Below are 22,110 nucleotides of genomic sequence, written 5' to 3'. Positions count from 1 at the left end.
CAAGGTTTTATCCACCCAACTCACACAACCATTCCCACACTACTGACAGTTTAGAGATGCCCATCAGCCTATAACATGTTTTTGGACTGGAAAGGAAACTGCAGACCCCAAAGCACAGGAAGAAAATGCAAATTTGCATAAGATTTTTAATTCTTATGTTCAGGATATCTACAGTCTTCTTTCAATGGCCTTTTAATCCAGATTCTCTCCAGTTGATATGTAAAATCCTTACTCTGATTTGAGAATCCTTCTGATAAACCATCTTCACAAAACATTGTTCGTATTCAGTAAAAATATTAAGCAAAACACACTATAAAATCATCTTACCTGAGCCAAACTGAGTGATTTCTGCAAGAAATCCACATGATCAAAAGCTAAAAATAAAAACAATCACAATCAAATGGCTGCATGACTCAAAGTAACTGCATTAATTCTAGTAATTCCATTAAATCAAATACTAGTAATGAATAAATAATGAGCGTACTGAGCTGAGACAGACTGACAGATGATCGGAACTTGCGTCCAGCCAATCCCTTCCCTTTTCGTCTGCTCCTCCGTGTCAAATCCCTTTCCAGTCTTCTTACCTGCAAAGCCAATGTTACTACACAGTTTGTGATCTGATGTGAAAATAAAGGCAAAAAATATATAACCAAAAATGGCTTTTTTTTTTACATCGGTTGCTTCTCCTTCTTTGATCTTGACACACTTTCGGCCAAATGATCGCCTCCTTTCTAAGATTCTGTAAAGATCTTTCAGTGACAAGAAAAAAAATACAAATAAATGTAAACAGGTTCAGTGTATTGTTAAGTTTCAGTTAGTGAGGCAACAATGAATTAATGACACATCATGCTTTTTTTAAATTTGAGAATTCAGATCTGATGTCAAAGACACAGTACCCCTGTTCTTCGGTCCTGGATGCAATGGTATGGATTCTCCTGAAACACTGTGCCTATTTGTGGGCGTGGCCAATGTCTCCACACTAGCAGAAAGTGAGCGGCTCTGCCCCAGATCTCTGTCTATTGCAAATGGCAACTTCCTGCCAAAGAGAGCTTGTTTGGGCATGGCTAAATCACTATCACCACAGAAAGCTGGATTCACAATGCCGAGCATGCTGTTCCTCGTGGCTCTGGTGTCAATAAACACATCGTCATCATCGTCATTGTCGTTGTCGTCGTCGTCCTCTTCCTCCTCCATGGACTCCTCCTGGCTTGGTGGAATTTGTGGCTCATGATCCCAGACTGTGGTGAGAGAGCTGGTGCATGAAGGTCCAGGTGACCCATGCTGGTCTGACCACAAATTGGTCAGAGATCCATGTGAGAGACGGAATCCTATGGACGAGTCTCCACCAAGTCTCTGTCTTGGACTGCTGTGCTCTGCCTCCAAATTTCCAAGCACCCACTTGAGCTTGCTGTCAAAGAAGCTGCTTGTACTCCCTGGCGGATGCTCTGAAGTGCTGTATGACTTGCTATGGGCTGAGCCACGCAGTAGGGATGGTGGATTGCTCCAATAAGCCTTTGGAGACCGAGCGGTGTGGTTTGGGGTGACGTTCCCAATGGATGAATAAGGTGTAACTGTGATTCGGGGGCTGGGACAAAGATGGACAGCTTCCTGCTGCCTGTTTTCAGATGCTGAAAGGAGTTTAAGTGTGTCCACGGCAAGAGCAGACAGGTCCTGCAGCTGACCAAGTTGAGCGTCCAGCGTCTGAAGGCTCTCCTGGATGAACTGGACCTTCTCAGATACCTCAGATAATGTACCCATCATCTCCTCTGCCCTGATGGACACACACAGAATACAGCAGTGGTTACTGTATTTTAGTAGACTTGTTTTAAGGTTATTAATACTTAATGGTCCTAAGGACCAACACCACTGATACCATCTTTTTTTTAGATAAAGTATCATTAAATTATTTTTGGTACACATCCATACCAATACCAAGTCATGAGAAACCTCCATTTTATTTAGCTCAGTTCATGTTAGTAAGTGCTGCTAGAGTTATATTTAAAATGAGCATGACTATCAGCATAGCATGGCTGTTAAAAATCAGTGCAAAGTGCTTTGAATTGCACCTTGATCGTGAGCTAGACTTTTGGATAGTTATGTGGTGTAGTGAAATGGGCATAAAGCTTCTGAACTATTTTAAGAAACAAATAAATGGTAGCTGACTTGTTTTCTGTTCAATACAACCCAACTTAGGCACTTTTATATGATTCATTAACTATTAATTGAGTATAAAAATGACTGCATTAATTCAGTGGATACTGTGGAATAAATGCTTTGTTAACACCTAATTCTGTAAATAATTGAACATAAATTAATCAACTAAATTCACTTATTAATGTATAACATACTTAAAGGGTAGTGTAGTGTTACCAAAAACATTACTAAAATAATTTGATTCAACAAAACACAAGTGAGTGAAGGAACCAGCAAAATGTAAAATGTAAAGATTAAAATCAGAATTTTGATTGTGACCAAATTTAAAGTAGCTTCCCAAGTATTATTTATAAATATATAGTGTCGTCTAGTGTCGTCTATGTGACTCAGCAAACAGGCACTTTAAAGGTGTACTTGTGAGCTAGCTCACCACATGATCATTGACCTCCAGCTCTCTGTTCAGACTGGAGTCCTCTAAAGGTCATCCATCATTTTAACACGTAAATATTTTAAGTAAAAATATGTCTATTTGTTGAAGGTAAATAAGTGATTTGTGTCAAGTCAGTGTTCGGGGGAGGGGTGTTCTTTGGGGGGAACACACTTGTTTGTAGCAACGCAGATCCGGTTAATCTCGCTACAGTGCTGTCTCTCGTGTTTGTCACAAAAATAGCCAGCCACACATCTTTCCTCAAATTCCAGCAGCTTCTTCAGATCATCAGGAGCCAAGAACAGCTCTGAGAGAGAGAGAGAGAGAGAGAGAGAGAGAGAGAGAGAGAGAGAGAGAGAGAGAGAGAGAGAGAGAGAGAGAGAGAGAGAGAGAGAAATTCATTAAATAGTGACTCATATAAGAATTTCATTAGACATTTTTATGGCGTGGACTTTCTCATATTAATATCAAAATGATGATGACGATGATGATGATGATGATGATGATTGATGATTTTTAGTAATGATGTTTGTCTCACTATCATTATGACCTTCTACGGACCTAATTACTAAAGCATTAAATCAATGCTGTACCTAAATCTACTGTCTGTCTAACCTTAATCTCAACAACCACAGGGAAACATTTTGGCACATCAAACAACCTAGAGGTTAAAATCAACCTAGAAGTTAAAACCAGTCAGAAATTCCTATCCATGTGGGGACATTTGAAAAATGCTTCTCAAACAAACACACACTCACTAAGGCCAGAGCCTTGGTCATGTGTAGATGTCCGTCTATGCTTCTGCCAGACTGCATTGATGCACAAGGCCGTGTGACTCAGAAAGATCAGAGGCGGAGGCAGAAGTGGCTTTTTGTGATAGGTCATGATGTAACGATAGCGGTTGTACCTCCAAAACTGGTTGGATATGTTCTTCATCTCAATGTAAACATTGCTATGGGGACGAAAAACATAGAAAAGAGAACAGAGAGCTGTTTATACTCTTTTTCCAACATTTACAATTTCAATTGAAATCTGACCAAATCAAAATCATTCGATCTGAGTTCTCACTGTTGGTACTAATGAAAGAAACAGAGCTCCCAAATCTCTGTATGATTAAAAATATTGTCCCTCACCATACCGGGGTGTAAGCTGCATTGTGATATCTGTTTTATTTACAGTGCCTTGTGAAAGTATTAAACCACTTTTAAAGGTTTCCAGATTTGTCTGATTTAAACAGATTGTTTAAGACATTTTTTTGTATTGCAATTGTATTGTTTTGCTGTAGCACAGGTGGTAATTGAGGCATGGCCTGTGTTTAGTTTAAGTCAAACATAGAAATTTGAAATTTGTGATCTTGGTTTCATCTCTGCTTATATATATATATTTCTTCTTTAGCAATGGTGACTTTCGCACAGTCCTCAATAAATCTCTGGTGCTCCACTCTCAGTTGCTGTACTCTATAACTCCTTCAGAGTGGCTGTTGGGCTCATTATGGCTTCCCTCACCAGTCACGGTCTTGTTTTGACAGACAGCCTTGTCTAGGTAGTGCTTTTGGTGGTGTGACACAGCTTCCATTTCCTCACAGATGATTCAACTTTGCTTACTGGAAATTCCACACTCTGAGAATGTATCTCCTAATCCTTAGTGCATTGTATAATATATAATAATAATTGTATTAATTTAGCTTACAATACTCAGCAGTTTCTATTGCCATTGTTAACACTTCTACGCTTCTATCACCTTTTAAATACTTACTTGCGAAAATAAAAAGAATATACATAATATGTGCCAAGTATTATTTGGACAAGTCTGATAAATCCAACTGTGCTTGAAAACTTCTGTAAGCCAGTGTATGCTGTATAGCTGGTGCCTACTTGTAGAAAGCAATAAGGAGGTTGACCATGATTATGTACTGCATGAAGAGGTAGACAGCCTGAAGCAGTGGGTTGAGGAATGATCCAGGAGGACAGTTGGGATTTTCTTCACAGGCTATAAAAAATGTATAAAGAATCAAATTCATATTATGTCCATAATTAACAAGTATACATATACTACGATATACAGTATACACAGTAGGATGTGGCCTGAATATCCTTTCTTTCTCTCTCTCTCAGGAAGTAGGTCTTTATTTCTGTTACCCACGATTAATCTCTGTAGCGTAGACCTCCCCAAACATCATGAAGTAGGGCTGGAAGAGCACTTGCTTCAGCAGGTTCCAGGATGGTCCCTCATGGGGATTTAGGATGGCCCACCGAGGTGTACCAAAACTCACCAGAACAATGCCCATGATGACCACAATGTAGAACATGTTCTTCATCTGTAACATGCTCAGACACACAAATTTCATGTAAATGAGAACAATGTTTTCAGCCAATACACATAGAAAACCATCACCATGAGATAAAACCTGACCATATTAAAAAAAAGAATCTGTTCTTAAATGTAAGGATGCATCAAATCCATTTTTCAGGCCAGAAAAGTCTGAAAAATGGATTTGATATCCATCTGTCTACTCCAACAGACACAGTTTCCACTTTTTTGGAAACTGTGTCTGTTGGAGTAGACAGTATCAATAAAACAAAAATGAAATACCATTTTGGAGATCATGGTGAGGTAGGGTCCAGCTTTCTGGTTAACAGCCAACAGGTCTAACAGACGCACAAACCATAAAATGATGTCCAGGCAGTAAATGATGCGCCCCGTGATGTGTATTAGGCCCTTGTACCAGCGCAGCGCCATGCCCGTGAAAAAAAGAATGATGGCGACAAACTCGTTCATGTTCCAGTATTCGCTGAACCACAATTTCAGCTTTTTGCTGAGTCGACTAGGCTCAGAAACCCACACCTGGTTAAGAGGGAGCATATTTTCAGATAGTAGCATTTTAAAACATTTAACAGGTTTTAGTAGCATGTATACCAGTGAGCAAAAGCAGCGAGCAAGCGCGTGCTCTCTCTCTCTCTCTCTCTCTCTCTCTCTCTCTCTCTCTCTCTCTCTCTCTCTCTCTCTCTCTCTCTCTCTCTCTCTCTCTCTCTCTCTCTCTCTCTCTCTCTCTCTCTCTCTCTCTCTCTCACTGGTGTCTATGGAATGAAAAATGTCATCAAACATTGACAACTGGCTTGAGATATAGCTAAACAGTTCCCGCATACAAGATAAATGTTTCATTTTCTTGTTACTTCTCACTGCTTTTCTCACAATAACATCTGACCGATGCATATTTAAGTTTAAACAGTCTCAGTGTTTGTCACGTTTGAAGCGTACTGTAAACAACTAAACTGGGTGAATGATTAGCAACACAGCTGCTAATTTACACTCAAAGACAGACGGACAGACGTAAAAAGAAAGCGGTCTCTTCAAGAAAATTGGTATGGAGATAAGACAAGACCTTTGATTCCAGTAAAACTAATAAAGTGGGCCTTCAGTTTAGGACACTGACGGTCGATAGTAATATACATTTAATTCTTACTTGGCCCTCAAAGACAGAATACTTCATCAGAATTTGTAAATGTAAAGTAAAATAATAATTAAAGCAACTTGCATGACAGTGAATATGCCTGAGATTTTTCACACAATTACGTAAGAAAAATATATATAAAAGATAGAAAGTTAAAACACTGCACTTGCCCAGACTTTTTGAAGATTTAAATGTCAATTAATAGTCAGATTGTCAGATGAGTCATCTTATAATTCCTTATATAATTTACTTTCTTACATTCCAGATCTAGTAAAGTTTTTCCACGTGTAATGAGTTGCATGCTGTTTGTTATTTCAAGACCCAGTGATGTTGAATGATGGACATTTACCAAAGAAATTATAATCCTAATTGTATCACACAGGAGTTGTGGATGAACTACAGAAAGACCGCCAAGGAGGCATAATATCACCAGCAAGTACATTGTGCATTAAAGCATGAGAATGAGAGCAATAATTCCAGGTAAATTCTGAGCATATAGATTCACCTCCCTGATCTTGTCTACAGCTGTGGATGAGATGTAGGCAAAAACCATCCATTCGGGGACGCTGGGTCTCGGCTCCATCCGCACCAATACCGTGTAGGAGAAAAGTGCAAGGAACATCAGGTAGAACATCTACAAACACACAGAATATACTGCATGTCAGAGTTAAAGATAGAGAAGTTAGAGAGAGATATAGACAGAGAAAGAGCACAAAGGTAAGATTAAAGACTTAGATACACAAATTAACAGTGTGGGTCAGAAAAAGAACGAAAAGGAAGAAGAAATAAGATGGACATAGAGTAGATGACTGGGAGCTCAAGAGACAGGAGACTTACTGTGTGGACCCAGAATTTGACCACTGGTGCATTGTAGAAGTCATAGACCTTCCTGGACCATGGTAACCACCATGCAGTGAGATTTGGCCGGTGGTTTACATGGCTCCTCCCTCTCTCAGCATCACTCTCATTCTTCAGAGGAAATCAAACACAATTGCAGAACACATTTACAATCCCTAAACACTTTAATAAGAACACACGTATACAGGCACAATCATGCAGTTGTCAGTATTCAGCCCGGGCTTTTGGCCACATGCTTTTGTTTATGTTCTGTGTCACGTGTCTGCCCCGCCCTTGTTTACTCCTTCCCGTCTCTGCACACCTGTTCCCTATGTGTTGATTGTTAATAGTATTTAACCGTGCCTATGGCTGCATCAGTGTTTCCTCGTCCTTTGTCCTGTCTAGTTCGTCCGTGTTCCTGATCTATGTATATTATTTATTAAAGCCCCGTTTATTTGAACTATCCTGAATCTGTGTCTGTCATCCTCCTCCCAATGTGACAGAAGGATTCCACCTAAACTCAGACCCAGCATTATATATATATATATATATATATAATAATAATTATTATTATTATTATTATTATTATTATTATTATTATTATTATTTATTTATTTATTTCTTATTGTTTTGTTTTTTTTCCTCCCTAGACAATTGTTTTTGTTTTTTTTTTCTTTTTCCTGTGACATCGCTCCGCATTTTTTCCGGTGAGGGACGTCGCTCCACTTCCAGTTCTTGGTTTGAGTATTTCAGAAACGTGATCTCCTAGACACTCATTGAAACTGGACATTTAAAGACTGAAAAGGTCTGGGTTATTTGAGGTAAGCCCGTGCCCATGATACCCTCAGATTCTTCTTCTTGGCGAAAAGAACTGGAACCCGTATACGGATTTCTACTGTTATACTTTATCCACCGCAAGGTTCGATGTATGTTAATGCTGAGATGTTTTTCTGTTCACCATGGTTAAGAGTTACTGTATCCTGCATGGAAGCTGGAACCAATCTGGCAATTTTCCTCTGATCTCTCTGACCAACAATGCATTTACACCCACAGTACTGTCGCTGACTTAATATTTTTTCTTTTCTGTACTATTCTGTGTGAATTATAAACAGTTGTGTGAATATCACAAGTGGTCAGTAGTTATGTAAATACTCAATACACACCGACAGCCATACCACAATCAAAGTTTCAGATATCAGACTTTTTCCCTATTATGATGTTTGATGTAAACATTAACTGAAAGCCTTGACCTGCATCTGCATGCTGCAACATGATCAGCCATTCAATATTGTCTGAATATTCTGTAATCTCTATATGATTTTGTGGTATATTGTACAGCCAATTATCAGCCTGTCTTTACAAACTAAATTAGCTGAATGCAAGAGAGGTATCATTCAGTATCCAAAGCAGTACTGAGAAATTGATGAACAACAATGATGAGATGTTTCCCTCACTGTTTGCATCACATCTTCTGTTCTTGGATCTCCAGTGTCCCTCCCAAACTGAAGAGCTTCTTGACTCTGAGGCACATGGGACATCTCGGCCTCGCTCTTAAACTCTAGCAGGTGGATGCCCACAGGAATCAGTATACTCACAATGATCTGTGTTATAGTAGCAGAATAATGGTGATTAGTTATTGATGCAAACAATATATTTGACACTGAAATGTACAGGACACTATCATAAATACTTAAATATGAAATTCGTTCATAAGAGAAGAGCACTAAAATGCAAAGTGGATAGCATTGATATTTGAGATTTGTTTTTAAATAAACACAATCATTTGTTGGTGACCTTGACATGCTACATTAGCAGTAGAAACGTTACTAAACTGTACCTTTCTTAACATCTTTTGTATCTTTACTGTGCATCTTCTACTTAGTGTACCTTTAAAATATTACTTTTAAAGCCAATTAAAAGTGCAACACAACAGTCAACACCTTTAACCAGGAGTTCTTCCTCATGTTCAAGCGACCCATCCACAGGTCTGTGAGAAGCATCTGGGTGCATGAGTGGGTCACAAGGGGTATGTGGCCTGAGGCCACAGCCATTTGCAGACAAGTGAAGTTACTCCAATCTGTCATCTCCCAGGTCAGCAGCTTCATGGCCATGCGCTCATTCTCCTTGAATGCCTTATCCAGTAGATCCACAGCAAGCTGGCCAAACTCTCTTGGAAAAAAAAAAACACGCGCAGACATAACACTATGAAAAATCTTCAGCGTTTAGCCTTTTTTCATTTATCAAACTCAAAAACCTATAATATTTATTTATTATATATTGTGTATACAGTCTAAAAAAACAAACAAAGACTAACAGAGAATATTTCCTGAGCTCATCAGTAATGCTGTCATCCATGTTGCTTTCCTTGGCTTCACTAGCCATGGCCTGGTACAGCCTACATGCCACCACAGCTCTGGCCATTGCCTGCACGCCATGCTGCCAGAGGAAGAGTGCCAACTGCTGCCGCCGCTTTAGCACTGCCCACACAAACAGGTCATTGAAACTGTAGACAAACAGGGACGAGCCGCCGAGCTCTGCCTCTACTGCCTCCACTGTATTAGGCACTGATTCTGATTTCATCTAGAGCATAAAATAAAAAAAAATATGTACATATGAAATTTTATTCATGCAGCACCTCTGCCTGCATTGACCTCCATGAGCAGTAAAGTAACAGTATAGCAACATCCACCATTGTTGATGTTGTGTTTGTGTTTAAACCAGTCTGTTTGGACCACAGTCTCAATTGACATGATGGTGCGTGAACCATCATGTCAATTGAGACTGTGGTCCAAACTGTCTGGTGTCTCTTTTATCCTCTTCTCAAGTCTCTGCTTTTTGCCCATATTTCCATTATGTGACCATTGGGTCAATCTTGAGACATTTTCCTGTGATCACATTAGTCTTTGCTTCTCAACATGGCTTGGGGTTTTTTCCCAGTTTCTAATTCCCATGCAGGTATTAGGCCCTGTTCCTGATGGACTCTAAATCCATCTGTTTGTGTTCACAACCCTGTCTTTTTGTTGGTCCTCTTGGTCCTCATCAAGTTAGAAGTATTTTATATTTTATCAGACTGACACCCTATGTTATGTGCTATAATAAATAAATAAAAAGATCTTTTTATGCTAAAAAATATTTAATTTGATTAATATGGCTGCAATTTACAGTAAGGATGTTTTTCTTTGTATTTGACTAACCTGGCGTCTGTAAGGATTTGCAGTTCTGTAGAATTGAGGCTGTTTATTTGTCTCAGATGTCTCTGTGCCAGTTCTTCCCGATACTGAACGGTCCTCACTGCCTTCCTAGCCAGCAAAGCAACAGCTCAATAAAACAGTTCTATTAAATCTGTCATATTATATATTTTAAAATCTACTTATGCCATATAAAAAACTTAAAGTTTATAATTAATTTAAGTGCAGCAAAGAACAAATCAGTAACAATGAAGGACATCAAACTTCTTGAGGGACACGGCTCTGTAGTGATTAGTGTATAACTCATGCATAACTCTTGCCTAAATCCTAAATAATGCTTAAGCTTAAAGCCAGAAGTGATGTTTTAACACCTGGATACCTTCTTATATGCATGCACACACACGGCAAGACCTTTGGACACTAAGTCACATGGTGATCATATTATAAAAAGCAGGAAATAGGAGACTGTGTTCTTATTCTGGCCTTGTTTACACGTTTGAAACATATGCAAAACAACTTGTGACTGTGGTTGTTCAGCAGAAAAACTTCACATTAATTTCATGTTATCATTTTACATCAACTTTGTTACCACAACTGCTTGGTTGGAATGAAAACCTGCACCCACACCGGCCCTTTGTGGATAAGATTGGACATCGATGGAATACGCTATCTGCATGCACTGAGCTCATAGATGCCTATGATTTATAGTGTAGATGTGACTGATGAGGACAAAGAGTATGCAACCCCTCACACCCCGACAGCATGACCAGATTTGCTCTCCATGGCCCCGGATCACTGTGGCATTGTCAGGATTCAAACCTGACATCTCTGGATGTTAGGGTGAAAGCTTTTCTGCTGGAACACTCAGAGCGATAGAAAACTCACCTAGTGAATTTAAATACTTGTCTGGAATCAAAAGTGAGCCACGCGCCACAGGCAAAAAGTCCAGGAATAACGGCATTTAATACCTAGACCAAACTGCCAAGACAAGAGACTTGTCTTTAAGAGCACAAATAGCCAAACATTAGATGCTGGAATGGAAGCCACACAGAGAGACACATTTGGGGGGTGAATCCCTGGCAAAATGGGTCGTCCAGGTGAAACCCCACCTGGTGACATAGGGCTGAAATAGAATGCAAGGTTACCAATGTAATACTGTTCTTTTTAGATCTCCTGAGAAGTCAACGAAGGAACTGTCTGCCATTACATATGTTTTTTATAGTATGGTCACCCAGCTTTAAATTGTGATGTGTGCAATAGCAGTTGTTACTGTGTGACTAAGTATGAAGCCTTTTCTGAAGGTTTAGTAGGTTGAGTGATGTGATGTTTATGGACAGACCTTCATTTTGCTATGAATATTGTTATATACAGCTTTGAAGCTCTTGCTCCTGTATGTGCTCCGATAAGCTCCACCTATCAAATATTCGATCACCATGCCGATATCAATCAGAGAGATCTTATATCTCCTAGGAAGTCGACACTGGAGACGACACACAGGCAAAAATAACATATAATGTAATCTCTAACATAAACTAAGCAAACTTGTTTGCCTTTTTTTAATTGGCTTTTAACCTAGTTCCTCCTACCTGTTTGGCATCCTCAACGATATGGCGCAAGAAGTGATCTATGGAACCTTGATGCCGCTGTGAAGGGAAGAAACAAATTGTTCTGAATTTCATGGTGAACATAAATGTGTAGGTTCTGTGTCTATATAACATTAAGTAATTAAGTCATTTATGATACATTATTGAGCAAAAAAGATCAGTATTTTCCATACAAAAATAATCAAATCAATTATTCCTTCAGATGGATACAGATGAGTGAAACAAAATTTCATCAAATAAACGTCATTACAGCTAAAAACATTCAAAACAGCCCTTAACAGGGAAACTGGGGGAATATTAAAACAGCAAAACTTGCAAGACAACTCATCTTTATGTACTGCAATATTTCAAGGAGTATAAAGAGGAATTTAAAAAAATATTAATAAAATTAAATCGTGTTCTATTCCATTATTAAAGCAAAACCTGGTATTTTATTAGTGAATGTAAATTCTGATAAACCACAGTAAACATGTCAAACCTCACTTTGCACTTCAGCTTTATTGCTTAAGACACATAAATAGCAATATGCCAAAAATCAGTGTATGAGTTAATACTATTGAAGAAAAAAAAATTGTTCATTTTAAAACTTAGTGTGCACAGCATGGTAGCTCATGTCAAAACCCTGCTTATAGTTTAATAAGCAGCCTTTCTTGGATAGATGTGCTAATGCCTACAAGCAGCATCTGTATTTGTTTTCAGGCTGATAAAGACTCATTGTCATTACCACTATGTTCAAGTCTGGAATCTGTAGCATACTAAAATGAGTCTAGCTGTAAATGAAAACCAAAACAATCTAAAAACAGAAGACAGACAGACTGAAGACATATAACAGAAGACTAACAAACATAGAACCAACAGGAACAGGAAGTAAGGTAACTGAAATGTTTCAGATGTATTACCATGTTATAGAGCTCCTCCAGGCGAGACACTGTCAGGAAGTGCTTCATGGTCACTCCGTTCTCAATAAGCAGCTTTACAAAACTGACACGGTCCATCAGCAAAGCGTTCAGCATGGTTTGCTCCAGATCCCCCACCTTAAACACACCGCCACAGCACTGCACTAGAACAACCCTGATCATATCATGCTATTATTATGTTCGATCCTGTACATCATACTGCACCTTCCAGTGATGGCTATACACCAGTACATGTTGCTGAGCAATGTCAGCTCTGTCCCAGGCCAGTGTCACGCTCAGTTTCTCTGCTGGTGTGCCTGATGGACAGAATACATCATAAATAAAAAAAATGCTGAACAGTTCAATCAAACACATTTAAGCAAAAGTATTTTACTTTTGAACAGGAACTTCCTGTTCCTGTTGGTTCCTGTACCTCTTAGTGAAGCTGTCAAAATAGCCACATCTGCTTCCAAATGGTCCTCTGAATCAGAGTCAAAAATCGTGATCTAAAAAAAAAGACCAGACCTTTTATAAACAAATAGATTTGGGTTTTGAGAAGTTTTGAACAATTAATGGTTCTAGCCTAGAGATAATCCTCCAGATTATCTATAGTCCATCTATAATCTATAATCTGTAGACCAAAAGAATACTGTATGGTTTTGAGAGTAAATTAAACATGAGCAAAATGTTTTTCATAATCTTGTTTCTTTTTCTTAAAATAAAAAATGAGTGACTCAATGCATATAGCTCTGAATTTTTTGCTTACAAATCACACACACACACACACACACACACACACACACACACACACACACACACACACACACACACACACACACACACACAGAGAGAGAGAGAGATACTGCATATGATGTGTTTTCTGTTCACAGTTTGTAAGTCAGCAAATTTCTTGAAAGTCAGGGTGTTTTGCTCTGAGACTCACAGCACAGACACCAGAGAACTGTGTTCAGAGCTGACACAGATAGATCAGCCATCCCAACACCAGCTATTTACCAACACACACACAGAGTGATGGGAAGAAAAGGCAAAACCAGTGATAAAGCAAGAGAAACAACAAAACTGCAAGGTGTGTGAGAAGTTGATAAAACACGAGAGAGATGTGATTAAATTACTATTTTTGGTGACTGAAGAGCCACAAAACTCAAAGGAAGCTTCGTAACATCTGGAGTCCTTTGTGATTTATTATAAAAAATGTAAATGAAAATGTAATTTATCCAACCTACATTAACATAACTGTCATATTAGAGTTTGAGATTTTGTATAGACGTCTATACAAGTGTCTATACAATCGACAGGGTAATGTTTACACTGACACTGAGGGGGAAAAAGACAGGTGCTGTGCAGGTGCACCTGGTGACATGAAGACATGACAACTGCTGTTTATTATTAAACAAACAACAACAAAAAACACAGACAGACAAAAGAAAATAGTGAAACAATAAACAAATGGAAAGAAAGTCAGACGGCTATAATAAGAAATCGCTCAATGTAATGACTTTAATAATAATAATAATAATAATAATAATAATAATAATAATAATAATAATAATAATAATAATAATAATAAATCAGAGAAAATAATAAATGTTGACATCATTTATACAGATACAGAAAAATTATTCAGAGCAGCTGAAATAAAGGTTTAAAAAAATAATTTTCAGTTGTTGACAATAACAGCACTTAACAGTTAAACAAACAAACAAACAAACAAACAAATAAATAAATAAATAAATAAATAAAATTATTCCCTCGATGGAGTGGAACTAAAAAGTAATTTGTAAGTAATTTCTGGTATCTGTATGACTGTATGTCTACACTAATATATAAGATTTAAAGATATATGTAAAATTTTAAATTTCACACAAACCTATATCTCATAGAAAATTTCTAAATTATTATTTTCTAACAATTTAAAGGTACATTAGTCAATTTTTATTATTTCTAGTTAGCATGCTTGAACCAGATTCTGAGTGCTGAGATTTGTGTCCTTATGTGGGAAAGGGGTGAGCTCAAAAAGGAAAAAAAGATCAAATCTTGCCAAAATGTGTGAATAAACTGTGTGTATAAATGAATAGTGGGGGGGAATCAGTTCATTTTCTAGATACTAACCAGCTCTCTGTGCTCCATGCAATGTTTAAGCAGAGTGAAAAGCTGATATGCCTTCATTTTTGCAACACCAAATACATTCTCAATGCGCTTCAAGAAATCCTCCTTCATATTTACATCCAGCTCCCTACAGGATATAAACATTAGAGAATACTGTAGTAGATTCATACAAAAAAAACATTTTACAATATTTAGGTAAGGTTGAAATAATTTGGTTATGCTCATACATTAAAGAATTTTAAACATACAGTAGTGAAGTAATGGAGATAGCAAATGTTAGACTTGAAGCCCTCTGAATACAATGCAGTTATATGTTGCACAGCAGAGACACTGTTTTGCTAGCTAGTAATAAATAATTTTATATCAAAATACAGACAATAAAAACTATTTGTCTTTGGAGATGTTTTCAGCATGCATTTGCAGAAATTTCTGTCCATTCTACGTTTACAAAACCAATCAGACCGGCTATTCTTCCAGCAGGATTGCAGAACATTAAGAAATTAGAGCATTATCCCTCAGGCAGAGGATACACACTACCCAGAGACAGGTGTAATTCAAAACCGGTATGTAAGGTGAAAAAAATACAGGTATAAACATCAATTTTTTTCTGCTGGATATTTTTTGTTGTTGTTGTTTTTAATTTCATTTACAGTGCAAAACTCAAATTAAATGATTCAGTGCATTATCTGAAACCTTAAGCCCCACCCACTAGGAGACTTCCAAGTCATTCATATATATATATATATATATATACACACACACACACACACACACACACACACATATATATATATATATATATATATATATATATATATATATATAGTATATTATATTGGTCAATGTAAATCAACAATTGAGTTCATTTAACGGAACAACTTGCTGAATTTGTATTTACTTGACCTTTACAAATACAGTTTGAAAACTATCTACTAAATATTTAAGTTATTTTTTAAAGAGCAACATTATTTTAACCCCACCTGTCTGCTGCTGTCTGTTTGTGGATGAGAGACAACAGGTCTGCGGCCCGGCCGGTGCCCTCAAACACAATCACAGGCACAGGAGGAGACCTGCTCACATACTCCAGCACTGTAGAGAGCACAGCGGGACCCCCTTCAACCACCACACACACCAGGGGAACTCTCTGATCCAGTCCTGGAAAAATAAAACAAACATAAATGTAAATGCATCAGATCTTCCAAACATTTTAACTTGATAATAGATTTAAAGAATAGTATAATCTTGCAATCCTGCATGAGAATAACCCTCATGTTCCATCTAGGTAAAAACATGTGGCTCAACCACATGCCCTGTAAACCTTCCAATCCTGCCAAACTTTCTCAAAAAGAAGAAAAACAGAATAGAGTGGGGAAGTGACTCCTCAGTTCAGGACACATCTGTAACTGCTGAATAATTAAATTATATTCAGGTTTAATCCCTAACATGCACAGATTCACTATTTAGAATTCTTAGTTAATGTATACCTTCATTTTAAGCAATGTATGGATTCTTCTTCTTTTTTTGAAAACTCTTAAAACTTTTCAACTCTTAAGTATTGTACTTGCTGAGCTAATTAATGTTTCTGTATATAATCTTATAGCAGAGTATTTCCCTATTAGAACTCACTGGGGTGGATCCTCTGTCGTTGGATATGCCTTTCCAACTTTCTCCTCAGCTCCTGCTGGCCTCCAGATTTACCCAGAGTTCCATCATCCACTAACAGGAAATGCGAATGCAGGCCATTAAGACTAGAGCGCTTACTCAGTGGATTCCCCAAAGTCTGGTAGTGCCTCAGGACCTGGTGTTTCACAGAGGTGTAATAATACACAGAGTGATTCAATTGATCCAGTGCAAATTCAGACATTCAGTCAATGTTATGAAGATAACCTTTACTGTAGGGTTTGCCAGTTTTTAATTATGTTTAAGGTATACCAAACAGTATTGTGTTATATCATGCAAAAATTACCAATGATTCTTCAATCATTTTTTAACAAATCAAAAAAGGTTGAAAATTGCTGAATAAAACACATTGAGACATGCTCTGAAAATAATTTCAGGGTAGTAACAGTTGTCAGGTAACATTACATCACATTACACCATCCAATTCGAATTTTGAATTATTATCATCTCCCAGCATTTTTGTCTTGAGATGATCATAAGATTGTAAAAAGCTCACGTCTCGTCCTATGAGGTCAGAATGGTTCTCAATAAGCCCCCAAGGTGTGATTCCAATCACAGATCTCTTCCTGCGCTCATGCATACCGTAGACTTTTACAGCGTCTCCAACATACATTGATACTCCTAAGTAAAGGAAAGAGAAAATGAACCCAATTACATACACAGATAAATTATTTAAGAAGGACAACACACACACACAAACCTGTATTGAAGCCATCAGTGAAAATCCAGGCTCCTGCAGTCTCGGCAGCTCTGATGAGGCCCTTGCTGAACACCTGTCCCACTCTTGGGGGTAAGGGAAAGTTGTCTGTTCCTCCATGCACTGATATAAGCAGTTTGGGTTGAGCCATTTTCCACTCTTGCAGCATTAAACAGAGAAGTTCTTCAGGTTTAGCATCGCAAGACAGACGCACATACTAAGAGAGGAAAACAACATCTAGTAAGTCACAAATTATGTCTCACAAAAAAATGCACAAAATTCATTTGTAAGCTTATAAAACCTTAGCACGGCAGGAACACTTGTTTCTGCCCGGGAAGTCAATGGAGCCGAATGCATCAGTGGGGCTGGTTTTGGTGTGCTGAACAACACACCACACCTCTTCTTCCCCAGATGGAGGAAGCCAAGTACTGAAGTCAAGCTCTGAATGCTCACTGATCAACCTCCCACAGCAGCACCTTAGAGAGTGACAGATGGAAAATTTACATAAACACTTCTTCTGTTTTATCTATGATTTTTTTTTAAAGATCTAGGATTTTTTGCATAAAGCTATCATATACAAATAAAGTAGGTTAATAAGGTTCATACCTGACTAGGTTTTGGCAAACATGACAAACAGGAAAACACCTGAAAAATACAGGAAAGCCTTTAATTAAAATGAAAGACAATTTCAACTCCAGAGGAACTGTCAAACAAAAAAAGCAAAACATGAAGTGTACCTGTGGTGGTCCCTGGATGCTGGTAAAAACCTCACACACTCCCTCTTACAAAAGGTCATCTGGATCCATGACTTTCCAGACTGGAATAAGGAAACACAGGTGATCTAAATAGCAGTGCTTTATACACTATATGGGCAAAAGTATGTGGACACCTGACCAGTCAGACTTATACACACTTGATAAATCATGTCTTCATAGAGCTTACATTGTGCACAGTGGCTCTGTCAGAACAGGTTTGGAATCATTTTCTTACCACTTCCAGAATTCAATAGGAATGCAAAAGGTATCTGGCTATCTGGCTATTCACATGAGATAGTTCTCTTAATAATTATAGCTTTGAGACAATTTACACTGTCTGCCAAAAGATAAAATAGCAGTTACTTTTAAAACAGCAGTATGTACAAAAACATACTTATTTAACTAAGAACAATTTGTTAAGTCTTGTAGATTTTTATAATTTCTGAGGATAAAGCCTTCTTTTCCTTGTCATATTTCCATTAGACTCCTTTTGGCTGGATTTTCATCTCTCATACAGCTATTTATTTATTATTTATGTTTATTTTTATGTAATGGGGTGAAGTGAAGAAAATACTGCCTACAGATTAACTCACAAAATGTCTCTCAGACTCACACATAACAGGCTTCTGACACATCAAATCTTCTGCAAAAGAACATCTCCCTTTTTGCATAAATGAACAATGAAAACACTCTTATACCTAATACACATTGTTGCAAATGATAATAAGAATTAAATGCAAAACAATACTGGTAGACCAGCAATATTGCTCTGAGTCACATATACAGAAAGCCCTAAGACTTCATTGGGAGTTATTGGTATGGCCACAACTGAATCCACAGTGGCACAGAATCAGCACTAAGGACAGCAGCCACAAAGGCTCTCTGTGCAACTCTATTTGCAAGGATCAGGGTTGTGCTGAGAGGGCAATACGTACACTAATTTATATCAATTGGTGGATTACTACACATCAAAAACAACAGCATTTATGATTTCCAGAAGTATGACTAGAGTGTGAGTCCTATAGTAAGTGTCTGGTGACCTGTAAGATCATATATACCATTACCAGGTTCCAATTAATACACCATTACTGTATTGTGGTGTATCACACAGCATTATAACAAGATCACATATACAAGAATGCTGTTTGTTGATTTCAGTTCCACATTTAATACAGTCATCCCCTCCAAGCTGATCGCTAAACTTGGCATCAACACCTTCCTTTGCAATTGGTTACTGGACGTCTAAACCAACAGACCACAGCATGTTAAGTCAAATAACATCATCTTCTCAACCATCATACTAAACATTGGCATTTCCCAAGGCTGTGTGTTGAGTACCTTCCTGTACTCTCTCTATGTCCATGACTGCGAGCCTGTGCATGGTTCTAACACCATAATCAAGTTTGCAGACAACCCCGAAGTGATTGTCTCCTGACTCTTCTTGACTCATTTTCCCTGATGCGGGACGAAATGTCCTGGACCTGGTTTTCTCTCGTCCTTTCCCAGCTACAGACATGACTGCTACCCCACATCACATCTCTGATCATCACCGAGTATCACCATCACTTTCCCTCTGCTACCCAAAACCAACTTTCAGCATCTCTATCTTACCCGCCGAAAGCTCCACTGTCTCCCCTTCTTCTGTAGCTTCTGTCCCTCTAACACCTTTTCCTCACTACACTTGGACTCAGCCACAGACACTTTCCTCTCCTCTCTTTCCTCAACTATGGACTTTCTCTGCCCTCTGTCCACTAAACCCAAAAAGACTTCTTGTTCTGTTCGTTGGCTTTCATCTGTTTTGCACAGCAATTAAAGAGACCTAAGATCATCAGAGAGAAAGCGAAAGGAAATCATAATCTTGACTCTTACTGTAAACTCCTGGCTAAGTTCTCCTCAGACGTGACTTCTGCCAAGACTTCCTTCCACAGGCAGAGGCTTGAAGCTTTGCCATAAGCTCCACATCTCTTTTTTACTCGACTAAACCATGAGAAGATTGAGAAAATCTGCTGGACCTTCACCTCTACCCCAACTGCACCTACATTTCACAGTCAGGATTCCCCTACTCCTTCATTGTATTATTTCTCAACCATAGTGGCAGAAGAGATTTTACAACTCATCCAGACTTGCAATCCTTCCCCCTGCCCATTGGATCCACTCCCTTCCACTATGCTCCAGACCATCTCGCATGACCTTCTGCCCTTCACCACTCTGATCATCAATGGATCCCTAATATCTGGTCTACCTTTAAGCGAGCAAATGTTATTCCCATCCTGAAGAAACCTGCTCTGGATTCATCAGACATCAGTAACTACAGACTGGTATAAATTTTCTATTTTCTTTCAAAAATTCTTGAACACATTGTCTATAATCTCTCTTTTAAGGATGTCCAGAGTAAGCAATATCTGCATAAAGCTCACACCATCATCAAGGACACCTCTCACCCAGTCTATAAACTGTTTAACCTCCTACACTCTGAAAAGAGGGTCAGATACCTGCAGTACAAGACTAGCAGGCTAAGGAACAGCTTTTACCCCACAGCGGTCTTTTTTCTGAACTCTTAAACCCCATGTTCCCCCTGCTCCCTGAAAAAAACACAGAACTTCAATATATTTCTCTATATATATTCTCTGTATACTCACATATACAGTGTTGTACGAAAGTTTGTGAACCCTTTAGAAAATTTCTATATTTTTGCACAAATATGCCTGCAATTACACATATCAGACAAATCAGACAAATATATTATAGTATTCCAATACTATATATCTATGAGAGGCAAAACTATGTGAAACTCAAATTTCAAATGGGGTGAAAATCAGGTCACCCTGAGTACCCTATTTTAATTAAAGAAGAGATATATCAAAGTCTGATGTTTCATGACAAAAGGGTGATTTCTGAGGACTTGAGAAAAAGAGTTGCTCAACAAGCTGGAAAAGGTTATAAAATCATTGCTAAAGTGTTTGGACTCCAAAAATCTATAGACAGACAGATTCTGTACAAATGGCAGAAATTTAAGACCACTGGTACACTCCCCAGAAGTGGTCAAAGAACAAAGATCACTCCAAAAGCAAGACATGTACAGTCTTGTACATGTACATGTGCAGTCTGTAATAGTCTGTTGGTTCATGCTGTGATGTGTCCACTTGGAGGAGTGTTCTGAGTTCTGACAGGAACCCAGGGGAAATTCTCAGCAACTAAAGGCTTCTTTGGCTAATGTTATTGTTTGTGAGTCTGCCATCAGGTGAAAGCTGAACAACCTCGGTGTGCAAGGCAGAGTTGCAGGAGAAAGGCACTACTCTCCAAAAAGAACATTGCTGCCCATAAACTGGACTACTGGAAAAATTATGTGGATGAATGAGAACAAAATAAAACTTTTTTGGCCACCACCCACCATAATCCCAGTGTTGAAGCTCTTTTGTACTAATAAATGGGATAAAATTCTTCCAAGCTTTTTGTGCAGGACTGATCAAAAGATACCGGAAACTTTACATGCAGTTATTACTACACAAGGGCTCATAACAGATATCAAAGATTCACATACTTTTGCAAGTCACAGTTATGTAATGTATTTGTAATGATTACGAATATGTCAATATTTTTCTCAATAAATAAATGAGGAAGTATAATATGTTTTGCTCATTTGTTTGATTGCATTCACTTTGTTTACTTTTAGGACTTGTGTTGAAATCTGACGATGAAATCTGATTGAATTTCTGCAGAAATATAGAAATTTCTGAAGGGTTCACAAACTTTCAAGTGATACTGTATAACTGTTTTCTGTATATTCATACAGTGTATAATACAAGAATTAGACATATGGGCATTTCATTTTCATTTTAGCAATATTGGAAGATTCATGTAATATAACTAATCAAATGAAACCACAGAAAGGTCTTTTTTAAATGATCTACAAAATGTAATTAAAAATCTCTGGAATATCTGGAAAAAGTAAGGGTACCCCCACATTTATTTGTACTTAAATTGGATAAAATTACCTACAAGTGCATCAGGTGCAGAATACTAGAAAATAGTTACAGAACATTTTAAAAAAAGGCTTGAATTATTTAAATATCAGATATTTAGTTTAGTTTGCTCTTAACTGTTGAAGTAAGGTATCACCATGGTGAGATCCAAAGAGCTCTATAAGTAAGAAAGAGGATTGTTGATGAGTCTGGTAAGGGATATACTGTAAAAAGACTTCAAAATAATTTACAATCAGCCATTCCACTGCCCAGAAAATCACTTACAAGTTGAGAACATTTAAAACAACTGCCACCATGGCCAGGGCAGGCCA

At 38.0% G+C, this 22,110-nt stretch overlaps 1 protein-coding gene across 6 annotated transcripts in view; it reads right to left on the bottom strand.

Annotated features, from left to right (window-relative positions):
* Nucleotides 1-22,110, bottom strand: part of trpm6 (transient receptor potential cation channel, subfamily M, member 6) — a 35,670-nt gene that overhangs the window by 6,759 nt on the left and 6,801 nt on the right. For 2 of the 6 annotated variants that reach the window (XM_027141194.2, XM_047818725.1), the window contains 28 exons: nt 17,799-17,878; nt 17,668-17,706; nt 17,363-17,537; nt 17,065-17,278; nt 16,861-16,985; nt 16,311-16,482; nt 15,665-15,839; nt 14,688-14,811; nt 12,991-13,063; nt 12,783-12,874; nt 12,561-12,695; nt 11,644-11,700; nt 11,397-11,537; nt 10,064-10,168; nt 9,184-9,449; nt 8,810-9,038; nt 8,324-8,470; nt 6,870-7,001; nt 6,538-6,666; nt 5,174-5,425; nt 4,724-4,898; nt 4,456-4,570; nt 3,340-3,533; nt 2,756-2,888; nt 897-1,771; nt 673-749; nt 485-584; nt 328-374 (listed from right to left, as the gene is read on the bottom strand). In XM_027141194.2, the coding sequence (XP_026996995.2) occupies nt 328-374; nt 485-584; nt 673-749; nt 897-1,771; nt 2,756-2,888; nt 3,340-3,533; nt 4,456-4,570; nt 4,724-4,898; nt 5,174-5,425; nt 6,538-6,666; nt 6,870-7,001; nt 8,324-8,470; nt 8,810-9,038; nt 9,184-9,449; nt 10,064-10,168; nt 11,397-11,537; nt 11,644-11,700; nt 12,561-12,695; nt 12,783-12,874; nt 12,991-13,063; nt 14,688-14,811; nt 15,665-15,839; nt 16,311-16,482; nt 16,861-16,985; nt 17,065-17,278; nt 17,363-17,537; nt 17,668-17,706; nt 17,799-17,878 (4,578 nt within the window). Of the gene's footprint in view, nt 1-327; nt 375-484; nt 585-672; nt 750-896; nt 1,772-2,755; nt 2,889-3,339; nt 3,534-4,455; nt 4,571-4,719; nt 4,909-5,173; nt 5,426-6,537; nt 6,667-6,869; nt 7,002-8,323; nt 8,471-8,809; nt 9,039-9,183; nt 9,450-10,063; nt 10,169-11,396; nt 11,538-11,643; nt 11,701-12,560; nt 12,696-12,782; nt 12,875-12,990; nt 13,064-14,687; nt 14,812-15,664; nt 15,840-16,310; nt 16,483-16,860; nt 16,986-17,064; nt 17,279-17,362; nt 17,538-17,667; nt 17,707-17,798; nt 17,879-22,110 lie in introns of those variants that run through there. The other 4 variants (XM_047818726.1, XR_007143934.1, XR_003439816.2 and 1 more) reach the window with 4 other exon arrangements.

Source organism: Tachysurus fulvidraco, chromosome 9, assembly GCF_022655615.1.
Source record: "Tachysurus fulvidraco isolate hzauxx_2018 chromosome 9, HZAU_PFXX_2.0, whole genome shotgun sequence".
Lineage (NCBI taxonomy): Eukaryota > Metazoa > Chordata > Actinopteri > Siluriformes > Bagridae > Tachysurus > Tachysurus fulvidraco.
The sequence above is the reverse complement of the archived record's forward strand: the minus strand, read 5'-3'. Positions and strand labels throughout refer to the sequence as shown.